The sequence below is a fragment of the Diadema antillarum genome, unplaced genomic scaffold (genome assembly GCF_040938485.1).
Source record: "Diadema antillarum isolate AM-2024a unplaced genomic scaffold, OU_Dant_1.0 scf00000014, whole genome shotgun sequence".
Lineage (NCBI taxonomy): Eukaryota > Metazoa > Echinodermata > Echinoidea > Diadematoida > Diadematidae > Diadema > Diadema antillarum.
Genome location: NW_027270903.1, coordinates 6,157,148 through 6,180,994, shown reverse-complemented (window position 1 = coordinate 6,180,994; position 23,847 = coordinate 6,157,148). Strand labels below are relative to the sequence as shown.

The 23,847-nt window shown below is 37.3% G+C and overlaps 1 protein-coding gene across 3 annotated transcripts in view; it reads right to left on the bottom strand.

Moving 5' to 3' along the window:
- The window catches only part of LOC139723411 (adapter molecule Crk-like), a 45,234-nt gene extending 21,601 nt beyond the window's left edge, over positions 1-23,633 (bottom strand). For 2 of the 3 annotated variants that reach the window (XM_071634659.1, XM_071634667.1), the window contains exons 1-5: positions 23,334-23,633; positions 20,644-20,763; positions 19,403-19,544; positions 12,190-12,252; positions 2,045-2,188 (exon numbers count right to left, since the gene is read on the bottom strand). In XM_071634659.1, coding sequence (XP_071490760.1) covers positions 2,045-2,188; positions 12,190-12,252; positions 19,403-19,544; positions 20,644-20,763; positions 23,334-23,383 — 519 coding nt within the window. In that variant the 5' untranslated portion in view covers positions 23,384-23,633. The remainder of the gene's footprint in view (positions 1-2,044; positions 2,189-12,189; positions 12,253-19,402; positions 19,545-20,643; positions 20,764-23,333) is intronic. The other variant, XM_071634673.1, reaches the window with a different exon arrangement.
- Between the last annotated feature and the right edge of the window lie 214 nt (positions 23,634-23,847).

Sequence of the window (23,847 nt, the reverse complement as noted above, 5' to 3'; positions counted from 1 at the left end):
GTTGATGAAATTCTGACAATTTGTTCAAAAGCTATTCAAATTCTGAATGCTTTGGTTAAATCCATGTGCTGCCATCCACTGGGCAGACATCTACAGTCATCTATTTTGTAAAATTCTGAAAGAGCATAATACAAGGAAATCCTAAACACGATTCCACAAAATTCAATTTTTTTATGGAAACCACACATTTTTTCAACTTGTTTCATACTAACCAATTACCAACATCACCATTGAAAGAAATGAAGATAAGGTATGAAACCAAGATTCTTCTGATGTCAAAAGGTAGACTCAGGATTGACCGTTTCGGCAAAAAATAAATTAAGCCAAATAAAAACGGAGAACCAGTATTAAAGAGAGGAAGCAGATCATCTCATCAACCTGTTGAGAGGGAAGTATCATTGCTGGGTGTCTTTGAAAATTCTGCAGGTAAGGTTTGGCACGAGGGCTGCGAATAATGTGGGGGCATTGTTACAAGGCAACAAAACACCGTGTACTTGGACCTGAATCTTGATACAATTATTAAAATAGCCCCCTAAATGATCCTTCTCTCCCCCCCCCCCCCCCCCCCCCCTCTGATATCTGCAATGTCCACAGAGTATCTTTTTATTTTGTGAAGATTTTTTGGGGGGCTATATTTATATACAATAAGACTATCTTTACTTTAATATTGTACAAACGATATTTGGAAGATTGCAACTTCTTCTGTTGTAGATGACAGGTTTGATTCTTTCTGGTTCTTTTTTTTTTTTTTGCGACATGTTTGATTAAAAAATGTACATTATGTACATGTAGATCAGCAGCTGCAATCTTACCAATTTCATTTGTACAGAGGGAAAAAAACTGAAGAAAACTCATAACTCAGTTTTCTGGTTATTAACTATGTATTTATAAGACAGTAGGTTCACCCCTATGACAGGTCTTGACACTAAAAAATTCTCTCCAGTGGCCCGTTTGAGACACTAAAATCTTTGAATTTGAAAATTTGTTGTTGGCCCGAAAAAGAAATGTAGTGGCTTGAAATAGAAGAAAATAATACAATTTCATTTTAGAATTTAGCTTCCCATCAGTCTACCAAAAGATCACCTTTCTGTATTAAAATGTGGTGGCCTGACATAAATTTGTAGTGGCCCCGGGCCAGTGGACCACCACTAAACTGTCAAGTCTTGCATATGAAGATATGAGATGTCAATATTACACTGTATTGACAACCTCTTTGAAGAGACTGTATAGTATTGGTTGAGGTGAAGATTTAGTGCTGAACATTTTGTGAGATATTTAGAAACCACTCTATGAAATGTTATGGGGATGGCTAGTATTAAACTGATCAGTGGGAATCAGTGGGAATGCTGGGGGATGATTGTTCCAATTCTTGTGGGATTCATTTAAGAGTATATATCTATTGTTGTGTGGAAATTATTTGCTCTAGAATGGTCTCATATTCAAGTAATGTGCAGTTGAATGGTTCCAGGCTAGCATGCCTGTACAGTGACGGGGCATTAAACTGCACATTACTTGAATATGGGATGAGACCGTTCTGAAGCAAATCATTTTCACACATCAATAGATATATAATGTACTCTATAAATGAATCCCACAAGAATTGGAAAAATCATCCCCCAGCATTCCCACTGATCAGTTACTAGCCATCCCCTTTAAAGAGCATACAATTCTGAGGGAAATTGAAATTCTGTTTGATGAAAATCGGTTTTGAAATGACTGAAATATCCAAAATTTTGAAGGTATATCATTTTAAAAAACAAAGAGATCCCAATTAAAGTAGGGGCCTGTTGCATTTCATTAGGATTGCTTTTTTGGATATCTCAGCCATTTCAAGACCAATTTTCATCAAATAAACTGTGAATTCCTCTACGAATTGCATGTGTTTTTTTTTTCATATTTCATTATTGAAAAGAGGTTCATCATTATCTCACAAACATACACACACACACAACGTTGGAAACCTGCATCCCTATCCAAACCAAAACCAAATCATCCCTTTAATCATACCATTAAGTAGGATTCTCTGGTCATGTGCACTACTTACATCGCTCGTAAATGTGTATTTGACGCGGTAGCGAGAGGCGTTGGCAGCGTTGGTCCCTGCATTTGCGCTTGGCTGAGCGGCGGGGGGAACCGGACCTTGCGGACCTTCCGGCGGCTTGGACGTTGGTAGCTGCCGGTCATTCAGCTGTAGGAGAGAGAGAAAAAAAACAGGGAAGTGACCATGTGTTTGATATCAATTGTTCAGGCTTGACCAGTCTTCCAAGTAATTTGTGACCAAATCAGGTCACCATATCGACAAATAAGATGTATGATATCATAATCATTGCTATGCAAGGGATGTTCACTTTTAACTGTGATGCAATAATCTAAAAATTGGGTTGAGTTTGAATACTAGGTTTATATTTTAGGTTCACATAAAGTATGAACATGGAGAAAAAAGCAAATATGAATACTACACTGTAACATCATCTAAAAAAGAAGAAAGATAAAGAAAGAATCCATTGAATAGAATGAGATAATTTCATTTGTGTCACTTGAACAATGGCTTAATTCAAATTGACAGACCATATTTTCTTTCCCCTTCAAGTTCATATGTCCCTTTTGAACCCCTGAAAATTACACTTGTCAGTACTTTTCAAAAGCTGGTATTGTATATCATACAGGTAGGCATAAATACCCATAAGACCTTTCCTACATTACAGTACATTAGGAATTACAAAACTGGAAACTTCTTTATGGTGAAGGGGCATACAATACTACAGATTTCTTGCACACTGAATTAATTTGGATCCCGATTATTCTCGGTGCAAAATGGGAGAGTAGTTTCCTCCGACACAGGGTCAGTTTTTCACTTCTTAAAAAAAAAAAAAAAATGGCGATTGTGTATTGCACTACCATGTTAAAAAAAGATTCCAGTCATGATGTTGTGAGACATTATTCTTCAACACAACCATGGAAAAAATTGTGATGTTTGCAAAAGGGACAGATATGTACTAACCTTTAAAGACTAATTTTAATATTGCACTATCCAACTCTCACTTGGGCCTACATGTAGCTACAGAATGCATGAACTCTTTCAGAAGTTTGAGTACAGTCTGATTACATGTTGTATCTGTTGCTATGTGGCAAAACATTTACTGTTGTCAGGAGTTATTCTTCTTTCTATATCTGAAAGGATCTAGGCATCATGTTTGAATGATTTGAAACTGATCAATCCATTGCGTATAATTGAAACTCGACATGACGGAGTACTTGATGGTCACAGCCAGGCTGAAAATGCTGCCCTTGGAAAAAGTGTGATAGTGAAATAAAAGACTGAAAGGTGTTTAACACATTCAACAAAAAAAGATGTTTATGACTGAGTTCCTGAAAACGATTTTTAAAGGGGAAATGCAGTCCAAATATAAGTTTATAGTCTGATAAGAAAGAGTAAAATGTTATGAGTTCATCAGTATAAATTTGATCGAAATTGGATGAAAACTGAAGAAAGTATGACATCTTGAAGTTTCGCCATTTTTTGGGGAAACAGTTCTTGAACAGTCAATATGAATATGCATGGCAAAGTGAGCATGTCATTCCCTCACAACTTTATACCATATCGTTTAACATAAACTTTTGAAATTTCCAGTTTTTCAGGAGGCTCAAATCCTCTTGTATCTTACTGATCACTATTCCGGAGTTATTCAACCAGGAATGACATCATGTTTCAGACTTCAATGACAGAAACATTTAATTTTTGTCATTTTTTTTTTTACATGATCAATGAAAAATTGTGAGGGTATGACATGGTTTAAATAGCTCACTCATTTGCATAGATTCCCACTGTACAAAAACTGTTTTGGGGAAATTATCACAAAACTTCAAAATTTCAAAACTTCCTTACAATTGTATGTTTCATCCAATTTCAGTCAAATTTTTACCGTTGAACTCGTAAAATTTTAATCCTCTTTATCAGACTAACTTATATTTGGACTGGATTTCCTCTTTACACGGAGAATGATGCATCCAGAGAGATACAAGTAACATGTGTTCACACACAGAATCAAAACCTCTATTGAAAAGCGGACTGCTGTTAAACTGCATTCAATACACTCAGAGCAGCAATGTCTTAAAAAAAAAAAAAACAGAAACATTGCTCAGTTGATCAAAAATGAATGCTTGATGATACCTTCCATTATACATTGTACCCATGTGTACATATTAATATGCACAAGTACAAATTGTACATCATGTACAAGTCATTACACTATGTATCATGCACTGTACATACATTGTAAAATACATTGTTACTGAAAAGTGACAAAAGGTCATGCTAGGTTCCACTTCCCACTTGACACGGGAGTGTTCAGACTGGAATTCAGGAGTGTTCAGATTGGAAAAACAGTACGTTAAAACCAGGCGCAGATCCAGAAATTCTGTAAAGGAGGGGGGGGGGGGCGCAACTAGTATTTCTGGTGCTACTTCCGGGTTTCATTTCATTTTTGCCTCTTTAATTCTTTTGTTTTTAACAAAAAAAAAAGAGGGCAGTGCCCAGTGAGCCCAGTGCGTCCACCTCTGGATCCGCCACTGCATTTCATGCGGCAATGAGTTCCACCAAACACAACCTCTGAATATTCATGTTTGGTGAGTGTTGATCATTTGCATGATAGTCGAGTGTACAGTCGGATGTACAAAAAACAAATAAAATTGCAAATTGTTGATTTTAGCTGTATCATTTGCATGTGCCTTCTGTATCAAAGGAAAAACTTCCTTCTTCATTTTTTGAAGTCACATTTTGACCACTTTTAAGGCATAATTTACCATTTGCAGATGAAACAAATACCCAGCATTAGTGCTTCAAAATAGATCTAAAATGTGAGTTACTGTATAGGGATAGAAACGACCAATGTAAAAACCTGAACCAGTATCAATGTTAAGTAAATATTGTTAATTACACAAAATGTGAAAAATCTTATAACAAAAATGTTTCCAGACTAAACCATAGATCTACAGTTATGGTTTAATGAGAAAAATAGTGATATCTTCTTACATTTTAGGCTTTATTGCAAAAATCTTATATGGTACAGTAGGGATGTTTTGTGATACAACTGACCTACACATATCAATGCATCAGAAGTGATATCTTGAACATTTTCAAAATCACTGCTCCCAAAGGTAAACAGGACCTTTAAGCTGGGCTTTGAAGCTAGTTCTGAAAAACCAGAAATTTTGCGTGCATGAAGCTTTTGCAAAGAGCCAGGCAGACTGGTGAAAGTGTATTAAACATGCACAGGGAAAGGTTTTGTCTACACAGTGCTTTAAATGGTAGTGGCAATTCGCAAAAGTTTCATGCCACAAATATGGCCATATATGCTCCAATTTGCCAGAGGTTATGTATGTAGCAAACGTTTCCGGCTTTACAATAATACATCATCCATCGGCCTGTGTCAACAAAAGCACTGTTACAGCAATGTCAACATGTGGTAATTTCACCTCTATCTGCAAAGGGACATCTAAATTCCATGGAATCCATGACACACCTAAAAACATATCTGGCAGTGGCTTTAATATCCAAGGCTAAATTTATTATAACAGTTATTCTACAACTAGGCTGTAGATCAAGGCATGTTTCGCTTTGGGGGGAAAATATATACATAAATCAATAAATCAATAAATCAATAAAAAAGAATGATGTGGTTAAAAAAAAAGTTTGGGGAAGCCAAAAGGAAAAATAAAAAAAGTTGCAAAAACTTCCCTTTGCTTCACCTCAGCAAGAAATGAGAAATTAAAGGGGAAAAAATTGTTAGGGATAAACTAGGAAATACCCCAAAGTGGATGGTGTAATGGTTGGTTCCTCATTCCAATATTTGTACTGGCAGACTGTGGCAAACATGGACTTCAGTTTTGTGATTTGTATTTCTTCAGAGACAGCTGATCCAAAAGACTCACATACATTGTATAATGTACGTACAATGTACATGTACACAGGAAATAGACCCATTCACAGTCAGTGATGATGCACAAGTCCCCATTAAATGTTTAACCACTGGAACCACTGTTTTGTGCTATAACATGCTCCCATTATGAATGTTTTATTATAAAGATATTCCTTCATTGCAATGTTTTAAGGCCCAGTTTCCCTTTGGGAAGCGTGATTTCAAAAATGTTCAACATATTGCATTTAATGCATTGATGTGTAGATCAGTTGTATCACAAAACATCCATCCATATAGAATTTTTGCAATAAAGCCTAAAAGTAAAATATAAGGAAATATCACCATTTTTGTCATTAAACCATAACTGCAGACAGTCTAGTCTGGAAACATTCATTATTTGTTCACATTTTGTATATCTAACAATACTTAACAACAATAATACTGATTCAAATTTTTACATTGGTTGCTCCTATCCCTACAAAGTATCTCACATTTTAGAACTATTTTAAAGCACTAATGCTGGGTTTTTGTTTCATCTTCAAATGGTAAAATATGCCTTTTTATTTAAACGAAACCATTCAGGCACTCTCCATGCCACACCGCATCACAATTTAGCGTCTCGTTATATAGTCTTGTACTTGGACGACCCTTATCTGCTCATGTGCAGAATGTAAACTCTAAAGTGGAGATTGCATTAAAATCTATCTACATAGTGTAGACTGGTTAAAAAGCAGACCAGGACGCTATAAACTGACTTGCCGCTAGTGCGGAGCAACTGAAATCAGGTAGGATATTGAATGAATGGCCACTAGCAGGTTCAAAGGAACAGGGCCTGGCAAAAAGGATCATTTGGGCAAGTGGCATCCACAATGCGTGATAACAACTGGTCCACATAAATACTGGTTGTTCATTTTAGCATTATATCATGTAAACTATTTGTAGCGAGGGTCGAAATTGTAATAGGGACAATGAAGTGAAACATTTTCATGCGATCTTTGATCTTTGAACTTTGGTGCCATTTCCTGAGAGAATCTTTATCTGGTATAAATACATGTCATGCTAAGTTTCATGAAAATGCCTTTAGGCATTGTAGAGTTACGGGGAAATAGCAAAATTTTAAGAATTTGACCTAGACCTTTGACCTTCAACCTTGAGCGTGCGCACCAAAAAGTTGATAGGCACAACTTTGTCCACTCGTTTACATGTATATACAAAGTTTCATTTGGATACCTCACACAGTTTTAAGATACGGTGACCGCAAAATTGATTGCGGATTACAGATAGAAGGACAGCCGGATGGAAAAAGTAATGCCTCCACCGACATTTTTGGATGGAAGCATAAAAAAAAAAAATCACCATATCTCTCATTTGACTTTTTGGGGATCCACTGCAAGTTCTCTTCATAGCATTGTTCATTGTGCTTGCTAAATTATCAAAAAACCTTTAAGTTACTATATAATTACCCCTGATCCTCTGATTGGCCACACAATTAAACAGAATAGAGTTTGTTTGGTTTGTTTGGGGTTTTTTTTCAAAATTTGTAGGAAACTTAAGAAGGGGTTTTCCCTTTTCCCATCCACTCAGTTGGATTAGAATAGAGTCAACCAGTTCCATTTACAATGCAGTTTTTCTCTCCAGCGAGGGATACAATGTATGTATCAAAATTCAGAGTTGCCAATTTAAAGCTCGATAATTTTCAGCAACAAAATTAATACTCCAGAACATGATGTGTTAAAGAGAAAGACGCCTCCCTTCCATTTCACACAATAACATGTCGTGCAATATTAAAAGGGCTTACTTTCACTTTTCTCGAGACATTGGGTCGTCTCTATTACTGGTAGGCAGACAGTGGTGATATGGCCACTTACGGATGTACGGTATCATTATACCAGGACCTGTCATCTACACATGTACACCCTCACCACTGTTTCAATCTCATTCAATTCATTCATCGTTTCTTTTCTTTCTCTTCTTCTTGTTTGTTTTTTTTTTCTTTTGCATTTCACCAGCAGCACAAAGAGTGTGGAAATAATAACCATTTAAAATAGACAAGACTATTACAATATCTAGTCCTATCTTTTTGCATGCTTATTGCAACATATTCTTCAGAAGTACAAAACCAACTCTCATTGTACACTGACAGGCGAAATCTTGTGTACACAATTCTACTGGAGATGCATATCTACACTTGTACTATGCAGGCACAATTTAGGAAGGAAAAGGAAAACTTTAACAACAAGGTGCAATAACACAGAACTAAAAGAAAAGAAAGAAAGTGAACTGGACTGAAGGGGCATTGCATCAAAGTACAAGTGTAGGAAGAAGCATAAAACTACTAAAAACTTGTTTTATATTTCTCCATCAATATACCATGATTATCTTTTAATACAATATGTACCCTCACTGTTTGATTTTGCTACATGTATATAAATATCTGGGTCAATCCACGTCAAATCATCCAGTGCTTGTCACCCGACCCCCTCCGATTTTCTTTAAAATCGCACCAAATGTTCCCCAAAGTGTCTGACGGAAAATCCCAAAATATTTTGCCCCAAGGTCAATTGGTTGCTAAGATACAGCCTCACATAGCAACCGATGCGCATTCCAAAATATTAGTTAAAAGAAAATTATGCATTTTTGATTGATTGTGGTAGCATGGATATTTATGCAAAAGTGTTCATTATCTGGAAATTGAGAGAACTTTATAGTCTTTGCAAGAAAAAGTGACTGTGACGCGAAATTGGCTTTTCGTTAACGTGCACGAGGTCACCGAAAATGGTGTTAAATGTTAATTTCGACAATTTTAATGCATATTTAGAGGTTAATATCTTCCACATTTCATCACCTTAGGTTCTAAAATATTATGCTGTTGAAGGCTTTGACTTGCTCAGTAATTTTGAAAAAAATTAGCGGATTCATGCTCACCGTTTTTACGGAGAGCGCCCTCAAAGTTGACAAAAATGAAAAATGTGCCAAATTCAAGGTCACGGATCACCCTTCGTCCCACCTAGGAATGGCATCAATTTTTTTTGTATTGATAGACATTTACCTATATTATCTTGGGTTACCAAAGAAATTTTGCTACCGAAATGTTCAATGGTAAATTTACCCCACTGAAAATGGACGTAAACGGCCAAATTCCCATGTAATATCACATATTGGGTTTAGAGGACATTATAAATGTCCATGCTTTCAAGCTGAAAAGCCCTAGCCCTGTGATATTTGCTGTAGGGGTAGTCTGTTATACATATTTTAATAGTATATACCACAAAACACTTTTATTTCATAATAATGACCTTGAAATTTAATCCAAAATTTGATAAAAACAATAAGTCGCTCTATTTTCCTCATTGCACTGCATGTAATATGTGTTTTGAAAGACTTTTCACAGAGCAGTATTTCAAGAATTATGAAAGCTGACAGCCTACCATATTAAGGTTCTAAACTATTTGTGCTCTTCTTTCAGATTTAGTGTCAATTTGATCATGAATGTTATACCTTTGACCTTGAAGTGTTTCTAAAAATAGCCGTAAATATGTTAACTACAAATTACACACATGACAGGTGTTTTATGGCATGATATACTTGTGATTCTTTCACAAACACAAAAGCTTTTTTATAGTGTAAATGTTATATACTGGAATAAATCTATACGTGCTTGCAAGATTATGTTACAATTAATTACTTTGTTTTGACAATGACCCTCAATTTCAATCACAAAAGGGGACAGTAATATTTTGTGATTTTGTGTGCATTTCCTATGGAAAACAGTGCTTTGTGGTGAAATTCATAAAAAAACTTGACCATTTTTACTATTTATCACTTTGATTGATTAATTCTATTCAAATTATGGTTGAAAAAGTGGGCTGTGACAATTTCCAATAAAAACCCCCCACAAATGTTGTAGAAAATAAAAAACAAAGAAATGCTTAACAAATATTCCAAAACAAGAAAATACATAAGAATGGAAATTATTTTGGAAGTTGTCATAAGTTACAGAACAAATCCCCCCAAAAAGAAGACTCTCAGTGCTTTTAATGTGCGTTTCACAGGCTAGAATAAGAATCTTATGTGTTGGGTGCAATGTCCATAATATCAACTATTACTTAAATACAGGTCTTTATGGGCAGGAATAGGCATTTCTCCTGATTTTGAAGGTCATAAACTCAGGGTCATTGTCAGAACAAAGTAATTGATTGTAACATATCTTGCCAGAACCTATAGATTTATTCCAGTATATAACATGTACACTGTAAAAACTTTTGTGTTTGTGAAAGAATCACTAGTATGTTATGCCATAAAACACCTGTTGTGTGTGTAATTTGTAATTTTAACAAATTTACAGCTATTTTTAGAAGCACTTCAAGGTCAAGGGTATAACATTCATGATCAAATTGACACTAAATCTGAAAGAAGAGCACAAATAGTTTAGAACCTTAATATGGTAGGCTGTCAGCTTTCATAATTCTTGAAATATTGCTCTGTGAAAAGTCTTTCAAAACACATTATTACATGCAGTGCAATGAGGAAAATGGAGCGACTTATTGTTTTTATCAAATCTTGGATTAAATTTCAAAGTCATTATTATGTAATAAAAGTGTTTTGTGGTATATATTATTAAAATATGTATAACAGACTACCCCTACAGCAAATATCACAGGGCTAGGGCTTTTTATCTTGAAAGCATGGACATTTGAAATGTCCTCTAAACCCAATATATGATATTACATGGGAATTTGGCCGTTTACGACTATTTTCAGTGGGGTAAATTTACCATTGAACATTTCGGTAGCAAAATTTCTTTGGTAACCCAAGATAATATAGGTAAATGTCTATCAATACAAAAAAATTGATGCCATTCCTAGGTGGGACGAAGGGTGATCCGTGACCTTGAATTTGGCACATTTTTCATTTTTGTCAACTTTGAGGGCGCTCTCCGTGAAAACGGTGAGCACGAATCCGCTAATTTTTTTTCAAAATTACTGAGCAAGTCAAAGCCTTCAACAGCATAATATTTTAGAACCTAAGGTGATGAAATGTGGAAGATATTAGCCTCTAAATATGCATTAAAATTTTCGGAATTAACATTTAACACCATTTTCGGCGACCTCGTGCACGTTAACGAAAAGTCAAATTCGCGTCTTAGTCACTTTTTCTTTGAAAGACTATAAAGTTCTCTCAATTTCCAGATAATGAACACTTTTGCATAAATATCCATGCTACCACAATCAATCAAAAATGCATAATTTTCTTTTAACTAATATTTTGGAATGCACATCGGTTGCTATGTGAGGCTGTATCTTAGCAACCAATTGACCTTGGGGCAAAATATTTTGGAATTTTCCGTCAGACACTTTGGGGAACATATGGTGCGATTTTAAAGAAAATCGGAGGGGGTCGGGTGACAACTTTTCTGAAAATTGGATGATTTGACGTGGATTGACCCATCTGTCATAGATGGGATAAAGAAAAGACACTTTTGTTTATTTTTTAACAAAAATCTTGTTTGATGGGAGAAAGGTTAGACGGAAATGGTCAAATCCATAAAATCAACAGCAAACAATATCAAAAGAGCCAATTTGAGAAGGACAACAAATTTTAACAATCTCCCAGAATGTGCTGCTTATTTTAGAATCAATCATAAATTCAATAGTTTGAGTGGGTTTATAAAGTTGGTATCAGTGAGACTGGTGCTATAATATTATGGTCATGAAAACAGTGTTGGGTGTGAGGAGTCTCGTGCAAAAAGAGTGCATATTATATTCATTGATTACCTACGAACAGCGAACATGATTTATCAAGAAAAACTTGATGCAGAATTGTGGCAGGATACACATCAGGAAATAAAGTTTTACAAGACCACCATTATCATGCACTGTAAAAGAAGACAAAGAACTTATGACACATAAGTGTACATGTACAGTACTATCATGAAGTATGAAATAACCCACAGTCAATATGAAAAATTATGAAAAAACCAAAATAAACAAACATGAGAGCGAAAGAGAATGTAACAAGAATTGAGAGCAGTATACATGTACTTCCCACAGACCCCACAATGTGAATGTCAGATGCACAGCTCGTTAAAAATGGAGAATGCTCAGTGTGTATTAAAATCAACCAGTAATACCATTTGCACTGCCATGCTGACCATTTCATAACATAACAGGCAGCTGTTGTAGATCAGGAAATGTGAACGCACTCTAGTCTGAGTACAGTAGCTATTGCACAGTGTGTGAAACGGGGGGATGGGGGATTCATGTCTCCTTACCTTCTCTTGTGGCGGTGGTTGGGGTGGGGCGAGAGGGGGCGGAGCCATCTGCCGCTGTGGACACTGATGGATAGGAATGGAGAAAAGATACCGGGGCGGGGAGAGAGCGGGAGAGAAGGCAAAAGAGAAAGAGAGAGAGAGAGAGAGTGAGAGAGAGAGAGGAAGTACACACAATGCATGAATGAATGGATTATCAATTAGCCCATGACACCAATGTACAATGCATAAATATAATGTATACCTGAATGTCAGAGAAATGACAACAGCAGAACACACCGGATGAGGCCCCATTCACACCTAAAATATAACACCATACGTATGGACAATCTTTGAGAGACTGTCCCTTGGGAGAGAACTTTTTCAAGTACACGTATAAGAGCTCATCTTCTGGAGGAGGGAGTTTTTGAATTTCTCATGTAAATTGGGGTCTCGGTGTACTGTATAAGCTGTTATTTTCGCAAGGATTTAATTTCATGAATTTCACGAATCACAGTTGGATCGCGAAGTTAACACCACTCAAAACTGTCGAAATGTGATTTGTTAATAGAGCATTTACATGTAATGTAAGCGTTGGCGTCGATTCGGGAAAATGACATCTCGCGAAAATGTCTATGACCTCTTCATTCCCGAAAATATCTGTACGCGAAAATAACAGTGTTTACAGTGTTATCTGTTTTATAGTGGGAAATGCCAATTTACATTAAGGAAATTTAAAGTTGGCCACACACTCTCACCACACACAAACAGTATATTAATCATTTGCATTCGTGCTACTAAGCATAATCATACCAAATGTTTGCACACATGCATCATAAACATTCAAAGGCACTAAGGCATTTCTAGTAACGTGGAGTTTAGAGTTGATACTGCATGGTATCACTCCTGTATTGACATTCCATTCCAGGAGTAGTATGTCTTTGGTGTCATGTTGACAGTAACATTGTATTGGAATTCATGGAATTGCAATCAACATGGAAACCTCTACATGTATAGCTTGCTACATGATTGAGTAGGGGAGAGTAGATCACATCACATCCACCGGATTCAAATACAATACTGCAGCTGGCAGGCACAGGTTTTTTGTACAGGGTGAAGTCTACAATTCTATGATTTTATATTGCTAGGGGCCATTTCAGGGAATGATTTTTGTGGTTTTGCATCACAGTTTGCTATGCATTTTTACACCACTGCTACACAAACTATTAAACTTACATTGGACATGTAACATTGTATGTGTAGCAGTTTTCTAAGTATAGAAGTATACAGGATACCATTTGAAATATTGTTCATCATTTGAAATTTGCTAATCAAATTTGAGATGGAAAATTATTTTGCATTTCAAAAAGTTACTTTAGGGAAGCATCATGAACGGCTGTCATCACTTTGGGGGCCGGGCTGCAGAATTTAACTTTGTTGTCTCTCCTTTGTGACTGTAACTTTGGGCCCCTATACAAACTGTACTTTTATATTTGGAGGTGTCTAAAAACTACACAAACAAACAAACAAAGGCAAGAAGTTAAGGAAAAATCACACTCAAAATCATTCGTACATGATAAATATGGATCAGTAGAACCAGAAACCCCCCCCCCCCCAAAAAAAAAAAAAAAAATGTGTCAGGCCCTCAATGCTGTAATTCGATGTTTTTGAATCACAAATTTCTTAATGAAACGTACTTTAAAGTTTCATGTGTTTATAAAAGCAATTGTAGTAGTACTCTATAGCATTTGAATAGCAAGAGTATTTCATTCAGTGTACTAGTTGAGCATCGGTACACATGATAGCAGTGCTTCTGTGAATACGAATACTATTAGCAGTATACCTGTAAAATGTAGAAGTCATGATTGTAGTAATAGTCGTAGCAGAAGTACAATAATACAACAGCAGTAGTTAAAATTATGTAGGAGTAATAGTAGTATATGTAGTACAGCATTATAGTAGCAGCAGTAGTCATTGCAGTACTGCAGCAGAGGCACATTACGCCTCTTAGTGGTAATAAGTTCCCTTACAAGGAGACTCAGTAGCACAGTAGTAGCCCTGATACTGATAGTTGTACTGTATGTAGTTAGTGCATAGCAGTTGTGGGAGTACGGTTGTTTACAGTTCATTATTCTGAAGGTTCATTATTCCGAAGGCTCTATAGTCCAAAGATTCGTTATTCCGAAGGTTCGTTATTCTGAAGATTCATTTTCGGATTAACCAACCTTCGGAATAACGAACCTTCGGAATAACAAACAGCACCTGGTAGTACATGCACAGTGCAGCAGAAGTACGGTACAACAATGTTGTAGTCATAGTTTAAAGGAATACAATAGCAGTTTCTTTTTGTTTGTTTTTTTAAGGGAAATCCAGTCCAAAAATATGTTAGTCTAAAAAATAGAGTAAAATCTTGCTATTACATTCAACAGTAAAAAAGAAATGACTGTAATTGGATGAAATATAAGGAAGTTATGAAATTTTAAATTTTGCTTATTTTGCAAAACAGTTCTTGCACAGTGGATATGAACATGTCATGGAGTGTGAAGCTGACCATGTCATATTTAAGATAAACTTCACAATTTTTCATTGATCATGTACACAATGTGATGAAAATTCAGATCTTTCTGTATATTGAAGTCTAAAATATGATGCTATTCCTGGTTGAATAACTTCAGAATAGTTATCAGTTTTGTAATAGAAATCAGGATTTGAGCCTCAGGCATAATTGCATTTGAATGAAAAACTGGAAATTCCAAAATTTTATAAACAAATATTTTTGCCTGCTATATCATGTAAAATGTGCCACTACGTAATGTCTTTTAAGATTCCGCAGAATTAAAAACGTGTGGTATTCATATTACTTGGCAGAGCGTTTAAAATTATGTGCATGCAAAATTATCATCTATATAGGACGTTTTCGCGGCGCATTAAAAACGCATATTGTAGTCCGCTCAATTTTTACCGTTCAATATCAGAGCATATGAACGAAACGCATAGGCCAACGTATTAATTCCCCATAGGCTACCGTTGTTACTTGCCGTTCAAGATCAAACCATATTCAATTCTGTCTCATTTATTGTGCGAGCGCTTGCTGAATGCGCAAATGCTTGCTACTAGTGCGCATCATTTTGTTACAATTCACAAGCGCGCAAACATCTTGCCAGTTGTTTGTTGGATACGCAGTTTTAGGGGCTTCCCCTTTTCAGCGCTGGGATGTGACTGCTGAGTCAACTTCAAAGACGAGTAGAAGCCGGTTAATTTTGTGCAGTTTATGCTTGCTCTACTTGATTGTATAGATGACAATAATTTTATTGGATGGCCTTGATTCATGGAATACCAGGGAATATTGCACTCGTTAGGGCCAATATTGCACTCACCTTCGATTCATGCAATATTGGCCCTAACTCGTGCAATATTCCCAGGTATCCCATTCAAAGCCATCCAATATAATATAAATATATTCACTTTTACAGGATGTGCAATATTGTATCATGCACTGTATGTTGTACATGTACAGTGTGTATTACATCATACAGGTCACACTTTTTCACACCCAGTGCCATGGGAATTTACAAACAAGATACAAACATACAATGTACACTGTAGTTTGTGGTTAAAGAGTGTAGCTTACTATACTACAATGTATCAATTAATCAATTCACACACACACACACACACACACACACACTTTCACCACTTTAATGCATGCATCAATGCCCTGCAAATACATACATGTAGTTCCAACAGTACTACTTCAGAGCTTCAGATCTCAACACTGTTCTTCTTACACAACTCTCACAAAAGGTTGTGAGAGTAATGTACACCACAAGTGGACAGATCACGAAGTACTAAAATGAACTCATCAGTAGTGTACATTCCCAAAGAACTGCCATCAAACTGTCCTTTCTAAACCGTGTACAATCCTGCATTGAACTAAAGGGATCATACAGTTTTGGTTGAGACCTTCAACTGTACAAGTATAAATTCAGGTTGCTACCATTATTGGGTGAGATAATGAGAAACCTCTTTAATATATGCAATGTGAAAGAGCATGTAATTCTGAGAGGAATTTAATGTTTATTTGATGAAAATTGGCTTTTAAATGGTGAGATCGCAAAATAGAGCAATCCTAATAAAAGGTGGGACACACCTTTTTTATGATCACTTTATTTTACTTTGTTTTTGGATGTCTCAGCCATTCCAAAACTGATTTTCATCAAATAGACTTTGACTTCATCTTAGAATGGTATGCTCTGTACTATTTCAAGTGGTTTCTTGGTACAAAATGTATCTCACAAAAAGTTAAAAGCCTAATCCTTGCCCCCACCAATACTGTAGATGTACAATGTACCATCCTTTTAAGCTCGTCATTGTATTTGACTACCGTGTAGGACAAAAGAGAAACATGCCTTCAGTTTACCACCCCTTCTTTCTTTCTTTCTTTTTTCCTATTCAATCCAATAAATGATAATGCAGTAGAAGAAATAGAAGCACCCACTGTAGTGCTTCTGCTTACAATTAAAGAGGAATGCTAATAAAAACAATATTAATAACACTAATAATGATGATGATAATAATAATAATAATAATAATAATAATAATAATAATAAATGACAATGGTAATGATAACAATAATAATGATAATGATAATAACAATAATAATGAAATTACAAATAAAAATAATAACAATAATAATAATAATAATAATAATAATAACAATAACAGAATAACAAGAATATAGAAACAGTAGTCACAATAATAATTTGAGAATGATAATCATAACATTCACAAGTTTTATTATACTGAAGCATACCGTGCATGCGTTAGAAGAGTGCACAATGATAGGCAAGTCTTTGAAAGCATGTTCGAGGAGAAAAGGGGAAGTTTGCATGCTGGATAGACGGCAGACAATCATCGATAATGCGCTTAGGAACAAAAGAGATAAAAATGCTGTAAAAACAGTATAACCAAAAGCAAAGTTTCTGCATACAGTTTGTAGTTTTGTGTTGAAAGTCAGACAGGTATTTAAAGAGATGCCTACTGATACACAGAAAGAGAGGTAAACATCTTGCATGTAACCAGTCTAGTTTTCAGAGTGTACATACAATGATTTGTACTTGGTAGGTCGGAATCCACTACACGCATGAAACTTGCCAGGTGCAACAAAAAGCCCACGGGACTTCAAGGATCTCATTGCGTAGGGAACGGGTTAAAGACCCGGTCATGTGGGGGATTTATGGGTGGCCCAATTCGTTCGCTACCCCCAGAGACACATACGAAAACTCTGCATAGCGTCGACCAGCGAATACGTGCATCGATGCGTACGCTCATTGGTAACAGTCGACTCGTGTCGGGATTGTGCTGCTATGTGTATACTGCCACAGAGATCAGTGCTACAGATGGGTGCAAGTCATGAGACCGACACCCACGAGTCATACCGCCCATGAGTCATATGGCTCAGCAGTTCGACACTAAGCAAACAAGGCCAACTTGACCAACACATTAAACCCTGTGTGGTACAGCCCTGTCAAACTCATGGGCTGTTTTTACCTAGTGTCGGTCTCATGGGCTTTCATTTGCCTAGTGTTAAACTCATGGGCTGTAGGACTCGTGGGCTGTAGGACTCGTGGGTGTCAGTCTTGTGGGAGGACCCCATACAGCAGTATACCATACAGTTACGTGGATTCTTAAATATTCGCAGAGGGGTGACCCTTTCCATTCCATCCCATGCTGCTACAGGATCTTTAACTCAAGTGTTATTGCTTGAATCGAGAGAAGTGGTGATGGAAATGTCTCGATAAACCACACGTAGCCTACAGAAACTGTCACAGTGTTTCTCTATTGATTGGTTTGCAGTTTGGGACTCGCTGCAAAAAGCTGGTAACAAGGGTAAAAAAAATCTATTTCTCTTTCTATCCATCTATCTATCCATCTATCTATCTTTCTATCTATCTATCTATCTATCCATCTATCTTTCTTTCTATCTATCCATCTATTTATCTATCTACCTACTTGTATCTATTTCCATTACTAATCTCAAATCTTTCTATTTCTCTTTTCATCTTGATCTAGATCCATCAATCCATCTATCTATCCATCTATCTATCTATCTATCCATCTATCTATCCATCTATCTATCTATCTATCTATCGCCAATCTATCTATCTATCTATCTATCGCCAATACGAAACTCATAGTCACTGACAGCACTTATACAACAACACATGCAGCTACAGATGGTATTGAAAGGACTGACCTATGCAGTTTGGTACATAAAGTCTTTGGTAAAGTCTTGGGGACATCTTCCCAGAGCACTCCCATGCACAGTTTTCTGACAAAGCTTTTCAAAAGCGTGTTATTATGGTACACCCTCATTTTGTAAATTACTAAGATCTGCTATGCCATTTCATATCAGGTATGCAGGCATTTAGGCATTATATGTTAAAAACAATAAACCCTATTGTAACCTACAATAAATTGCAATCATATTGATTAAACAGGACCTACAGTGTGTAGATGTTCACAACAAGAAAGAGAATACTATCCACATATTCATAGCCAATATCGTCTGTAGAAATGATTTTGTTAATTCAAGCACTTGCTTCAAACAAACAAGCAAGCAAACAAACAAAAAAAAACAAGACAAATGTTGGGGGGGGGGGGGGGGGGCAGACAAAAAAGGACCAAATACCAAATGTTGGTACATTCCAAAGATATCATGCAAAGAATGGTGAGGAAAGCTGGAATAAGAAAGAATACTAGTGGTTATTACCTTTAATAGTCTGTTGAGGACTGCATGCACTGTAGCTGATGGTGCTATAATATGTGCTTCCCACAGATTCCTGCCAGATTATATATACTTGGGAATACTATAAAAGTGGATATTTTCCAGTGAGGAATTTTTTGTGCTCGGCCAGATAAGAGGAGTTTCACATGTTTCTAACTCCGCGGAAAAAGACATGGACCACTGGAACATATAGCAAGCAATAATATTCATGGGCTTTTATATTTGTGCTACAAAGGTTTCTGGTTGTACGAAATGCGTGAAAATTACAACACTGCAAAAATTTCCACTTTTACAGTTACTAGGTACAGTAGTCTTCGAAGGGTTTGATAGTAGGGTTAGTTAGGTGGGGTGGGGTGGGGTGGGATTGAGTTGAGGTGGCGTAAGGTGGGGCAGGGCTGGGTGGGGAACAGTGGGCATGTGTTAGGCTAACTGGGGCGAGTGTATACTCACTGGTTCTAGTAGAACGGTCGTGTCGAGGTAGTGGCCCCGGTAGAAATTGATGATTTCAGGTAATGAGGAGAAAGCTTGGTCTCCTATAACAAACTGGTCTCCCTTTCTTGTGATAATGTAATGTGAAACTTTGCTGTTTTCACTGCAAATCAAAACAAATGAAAAATATGAGCGAGGCAACATAGAGGTGATGTGATCTCTATAATTCAATACATGAAAGAATTGAACACTTTTCCGACTGCATTAAAGACAGGTAACAGAGCATCATGCAAATAAAAATCCAGTTTATATTAGGATAACAATAATGATGCTAATAATATAAATAATAATACTATTGAGGATTGTGATTACTATGCCTAATCTTAATGTTATTATTGTCAGGATTATTATCATCAATATTATTACATTATTATTATTATCATTATTATTATTATTATTATTATTATTATTATTATTATTATTATTATTATTGTTATTATAATCATTATCATTATTATTATTATTATTATTATCACTATCAAAATAATCATCATAATCAGTTATCATAAATAATACATTGTACTATCATTACCCAAGTTTACATACTCTATAGCCTTGTATACTCACAAGTCAAATTTTTTGTGAATCATCACATCCAACAACTTCTTTAAGCGGCTAAATTTGTGATTGTGAAAGTACAGCAATGGACATAGAAATCAGAAACCAAGACTTAGGCAACATATGCAATGTACCTTCATCATGTACTGTGTACACTGCATACCCAGTACATGCACAGTGAGTATGAGTACACTGTAGGCATGCACGGCACATTCATGTTGAGATCAGAGTTAAAGTTTTCTTGTGTTGCAAAATTTAGGAATAGCACCTGACTTCCAAAACTTGCAAAAGTACACAGCATTATGTGTCGCAGGATACAATTCAGCACATGTAGCTTCCCAACATCAAATACCATACAGTATACTCCAGTTCAAACAAGGTCCACAAAAAGGACCAGTGCTCAGTTTCCTTTTGTTACATTATTTTTTTTTTGTTTTTTTATAGCTGAACTGTAAACTATGAAACGATATGAAATGTAGATGATGGTAACGTTTTTTACTTTGTTGTGATGAGAATTTTGTTATATCAGGCATGCACTGTACAAATGTATGTCAGGTACTGCTGTGTACGCACAAACTGTAGTATACTACATTTGTAGCACCTAGCCTCTATCCATGGACATTCTACGCCTAGTGAGTTCGTACCTGACGCATAGAACCGAGTCTCCAGGGCAAGTACGGCTGTCCCGCACGAGAAATGTACCCGGTCTCTTCTGGCTCAGGTAGTTGTCCGTTTCGCTGCGGGAAATGCTTCCAAAGTGCCATCTGCGCACAAATCGCACGGGAATAGACACGAGATGGAAAGAAACAGACAGTGTTGAGCATTGTGACATCAGAAAGCAGTATTACAAAAGGTACCTACATACAAGTACAGCACATGATCATAGAGTCACGTTCTATAACAGGTGATGAAGAACACAGTATGCAATCGAACGGCTACATTTGTATGTACTTGTTATTTTAAATAGTTTTTTATTTCTAGTGAGGAAGTTCCAGCCTACAAGTTACTTGTACATTATCAACACTTTATAGCATAGTCAATAGTATACAATTGTACCGGTACTCATTGTCATTCCTAGGTTGTACTGTAGTGTACAGTAGTACATGTCAGAGCACAGACAAAATTGAAAATACTCAATACATTTTTACAAATATGTCCACCAACAAAATTCTTATCTTTATACCCCCATTCCAGTTCCACAGTGATTTTCTCTCATCGGTCACTCATCCGAAGCTCAGTTTTTCGCTTCCGGCCACTAACCGAAGTGTATCAAATCCAGTCAGATGAATCAGGTCAGAGTCAGAGATGTTGGGTGGTGATCCAATGAGGCAAGACCGTCCGGTGAGGATCACGCGCGCGCAACATGTCTGGCACTCACCTGATAGTCGACCAATCAAGTCGGATTCATCATTGCGATCCAATAAATTTTGGTGGGTGGCCGATGAGTGACCGACCGATATGAAAAATTTTCTGTGAAATGGGAGGATTGCAGACTGTCATAATTCCAACATATTTTTGGTCCACAGAGAAAGAGGAGGTCTGCCCAGCCCAGCCCTCTGGCTCCTGGACCCTGGCATTTTATGGCCTGGACTAGGCTAAGGCTGGGCCTGGGGCGATGGGCTACGTGTATGGTCTACTACACTATTCTCGATAGTATGGAATAAGTAAATAAATTAAGAAAGCAGCACAAGGTACGACCTTCTGCGCACTGAGCCAAAATTTGACCGCACAGAATGCATTGACCAGCGGTCGAATTTTGGATGCTGCTTTGGCCTTTGCCATTTACTTTTTTAGATGGTCAAATTATGCGCAGCTTCCTTCCTAGAAATGCCACATGGTTCTCTGCCAACCCTGGGGCGCTCCTTTAACACAGTTAAGATACTTCGCGTTCAGGCTGGTCGTAGCTCAGTTAAAATTAAATTAAATTTACACTAAGACTAAGGCCGCGTTCATGCGAATTTCATAGCCAGAATCACAAACATGAATCATGATTCAAAACGGCGTTTCAAATCACGGTCTCGGCGGAAGAGCATTCATGCGGGCTTTTGCAACGCTGATTCTGGCTCTGCTCATCCTTTGCCATTGCGCAGCGCACTGCGCAGTTTGACCTTGTCTCTGCAACTCGAGCCAGACCTCCTTATGCCAACTGATCAGTCAGTTTACTATGTAGGCCTTTTCATTTTTATTTCGGTGAATACTTTTCAGTAAGGTGTGGCATTCAGGCTCTACCCACAGATCAAGGAATATTCCTAATTCTTTGTCTCTCCAATTGTTTCCCTTGGTAGACACAGCGCTGCAGCAATTATTTTTATCAACTCAATCGGAGAGTAATTACATGTTTTATTATATTAAACAGCTAACATTAGATACTAGCATAGAATCGGTGTATGGCGTTGATGAATAAAACAAACAAGTGCAAGTATGGTACTGAAACACACGACTCTTGGACGTACACAAGCGCGCGAACAGAGCAAGAAGCTGTGGGATACCCAAAGAGATTTTTCTCCTCCCCACCACTGGGGAAAATCTCTTTGGGGATACCCCACGAGACACGCATGCGCACAGCGCACAATGACGTCATAGAATCATGATTGAAATCACGGTTGCGTTCATGCGGTTTCTGCGATCGTGATTCTGGCAGAATCATGATTCAAAACGCCCTTTTTTCCGCGTTTCAGATCGGCGTTTTGAAACGCGTTTAAATGGGAAAATCGCATGAACGCAATGCAACTAAACACGTTTAGCGACTAAATGTGTTTAGAAACGCAATTCTAGTTTCGCATGAACGCAGCCTAAGTTCTCTGCCTGCATAAAACAATCAATGTCAACTTCATCATCAAGTGAACAAGTCCAAATGATGGAATGTGTAGCATTACGACGTATGGTCACGTCACCTGCCATCCATGGCCATGGTGTGCAGAACTGCCATCAGCCAGCCAGCTAGCCAGAAAGCAAAGCGTAATTTACTGGACTATGCGTTTCCGATGGGTGGTCTCTCAATTATGGTAAAGTGGATGTCAGGCTAAAAATCTGATAAGTTGTGTCTACTGCCGTGCCGTTGTCACGCATATCGCAATAATGCGGAACAACGCACGCAAATACGAAATTGAAGCTCACATCAAAATCAGTATGTCGGACTGTGAGAATGCATTTCGCATATGGGTGTGTGCTAATTTCCTGAACGAATTAGGCCCAGGGTTTACCCATATTTGCAAAGAAAGTTCAATTACAGAAGATTGCTCACGGCATGCACACGTAGAAAAACATTTTTGCTGTCAAAATTGAGAAACACCTGTACAAACAGTCACAAAACCTCCGAAATACCATTACTTACAGTTGTCTGTTGCTGTCGTCGTAAGGGTTTTTCTCATCTTGGGCCGCCATCACGACGTCGGACAGAAAGTCGCGTACGTGACCGTCCGAGATGTGATTGTCGACTTCGCACTAAGTACTGGAGCTCGTTGATGTCAATATATCGAAGAAAACTTCATACGGTAACATCTAATAACTCAAAGAGTACCCTCAACCCCCGGCAAACTTTCGGACACCGCTAAAAAGTTTGGAAAATGATCGGTACCAAAACCAAGGTCCAATATACTTTAGCCTACGAGTATATTCCCATAGCGCGCGTAGATCTTACATTGTACGCAATGGCTACAGGCTAGGCTCGGCCGATGCAGCTCGCTCGATGAAACGAACGATGAACCGAACGAACCCTCTCGACGAAAGGAAGGCACCCATACACCCATATACACACACACACACACACACACACACACACACGCCGCACTCAGCCAGTGTGATGGGGGCACAGTCTAGTATGTGTTACGTCTGAGCGCGGAGTTTGT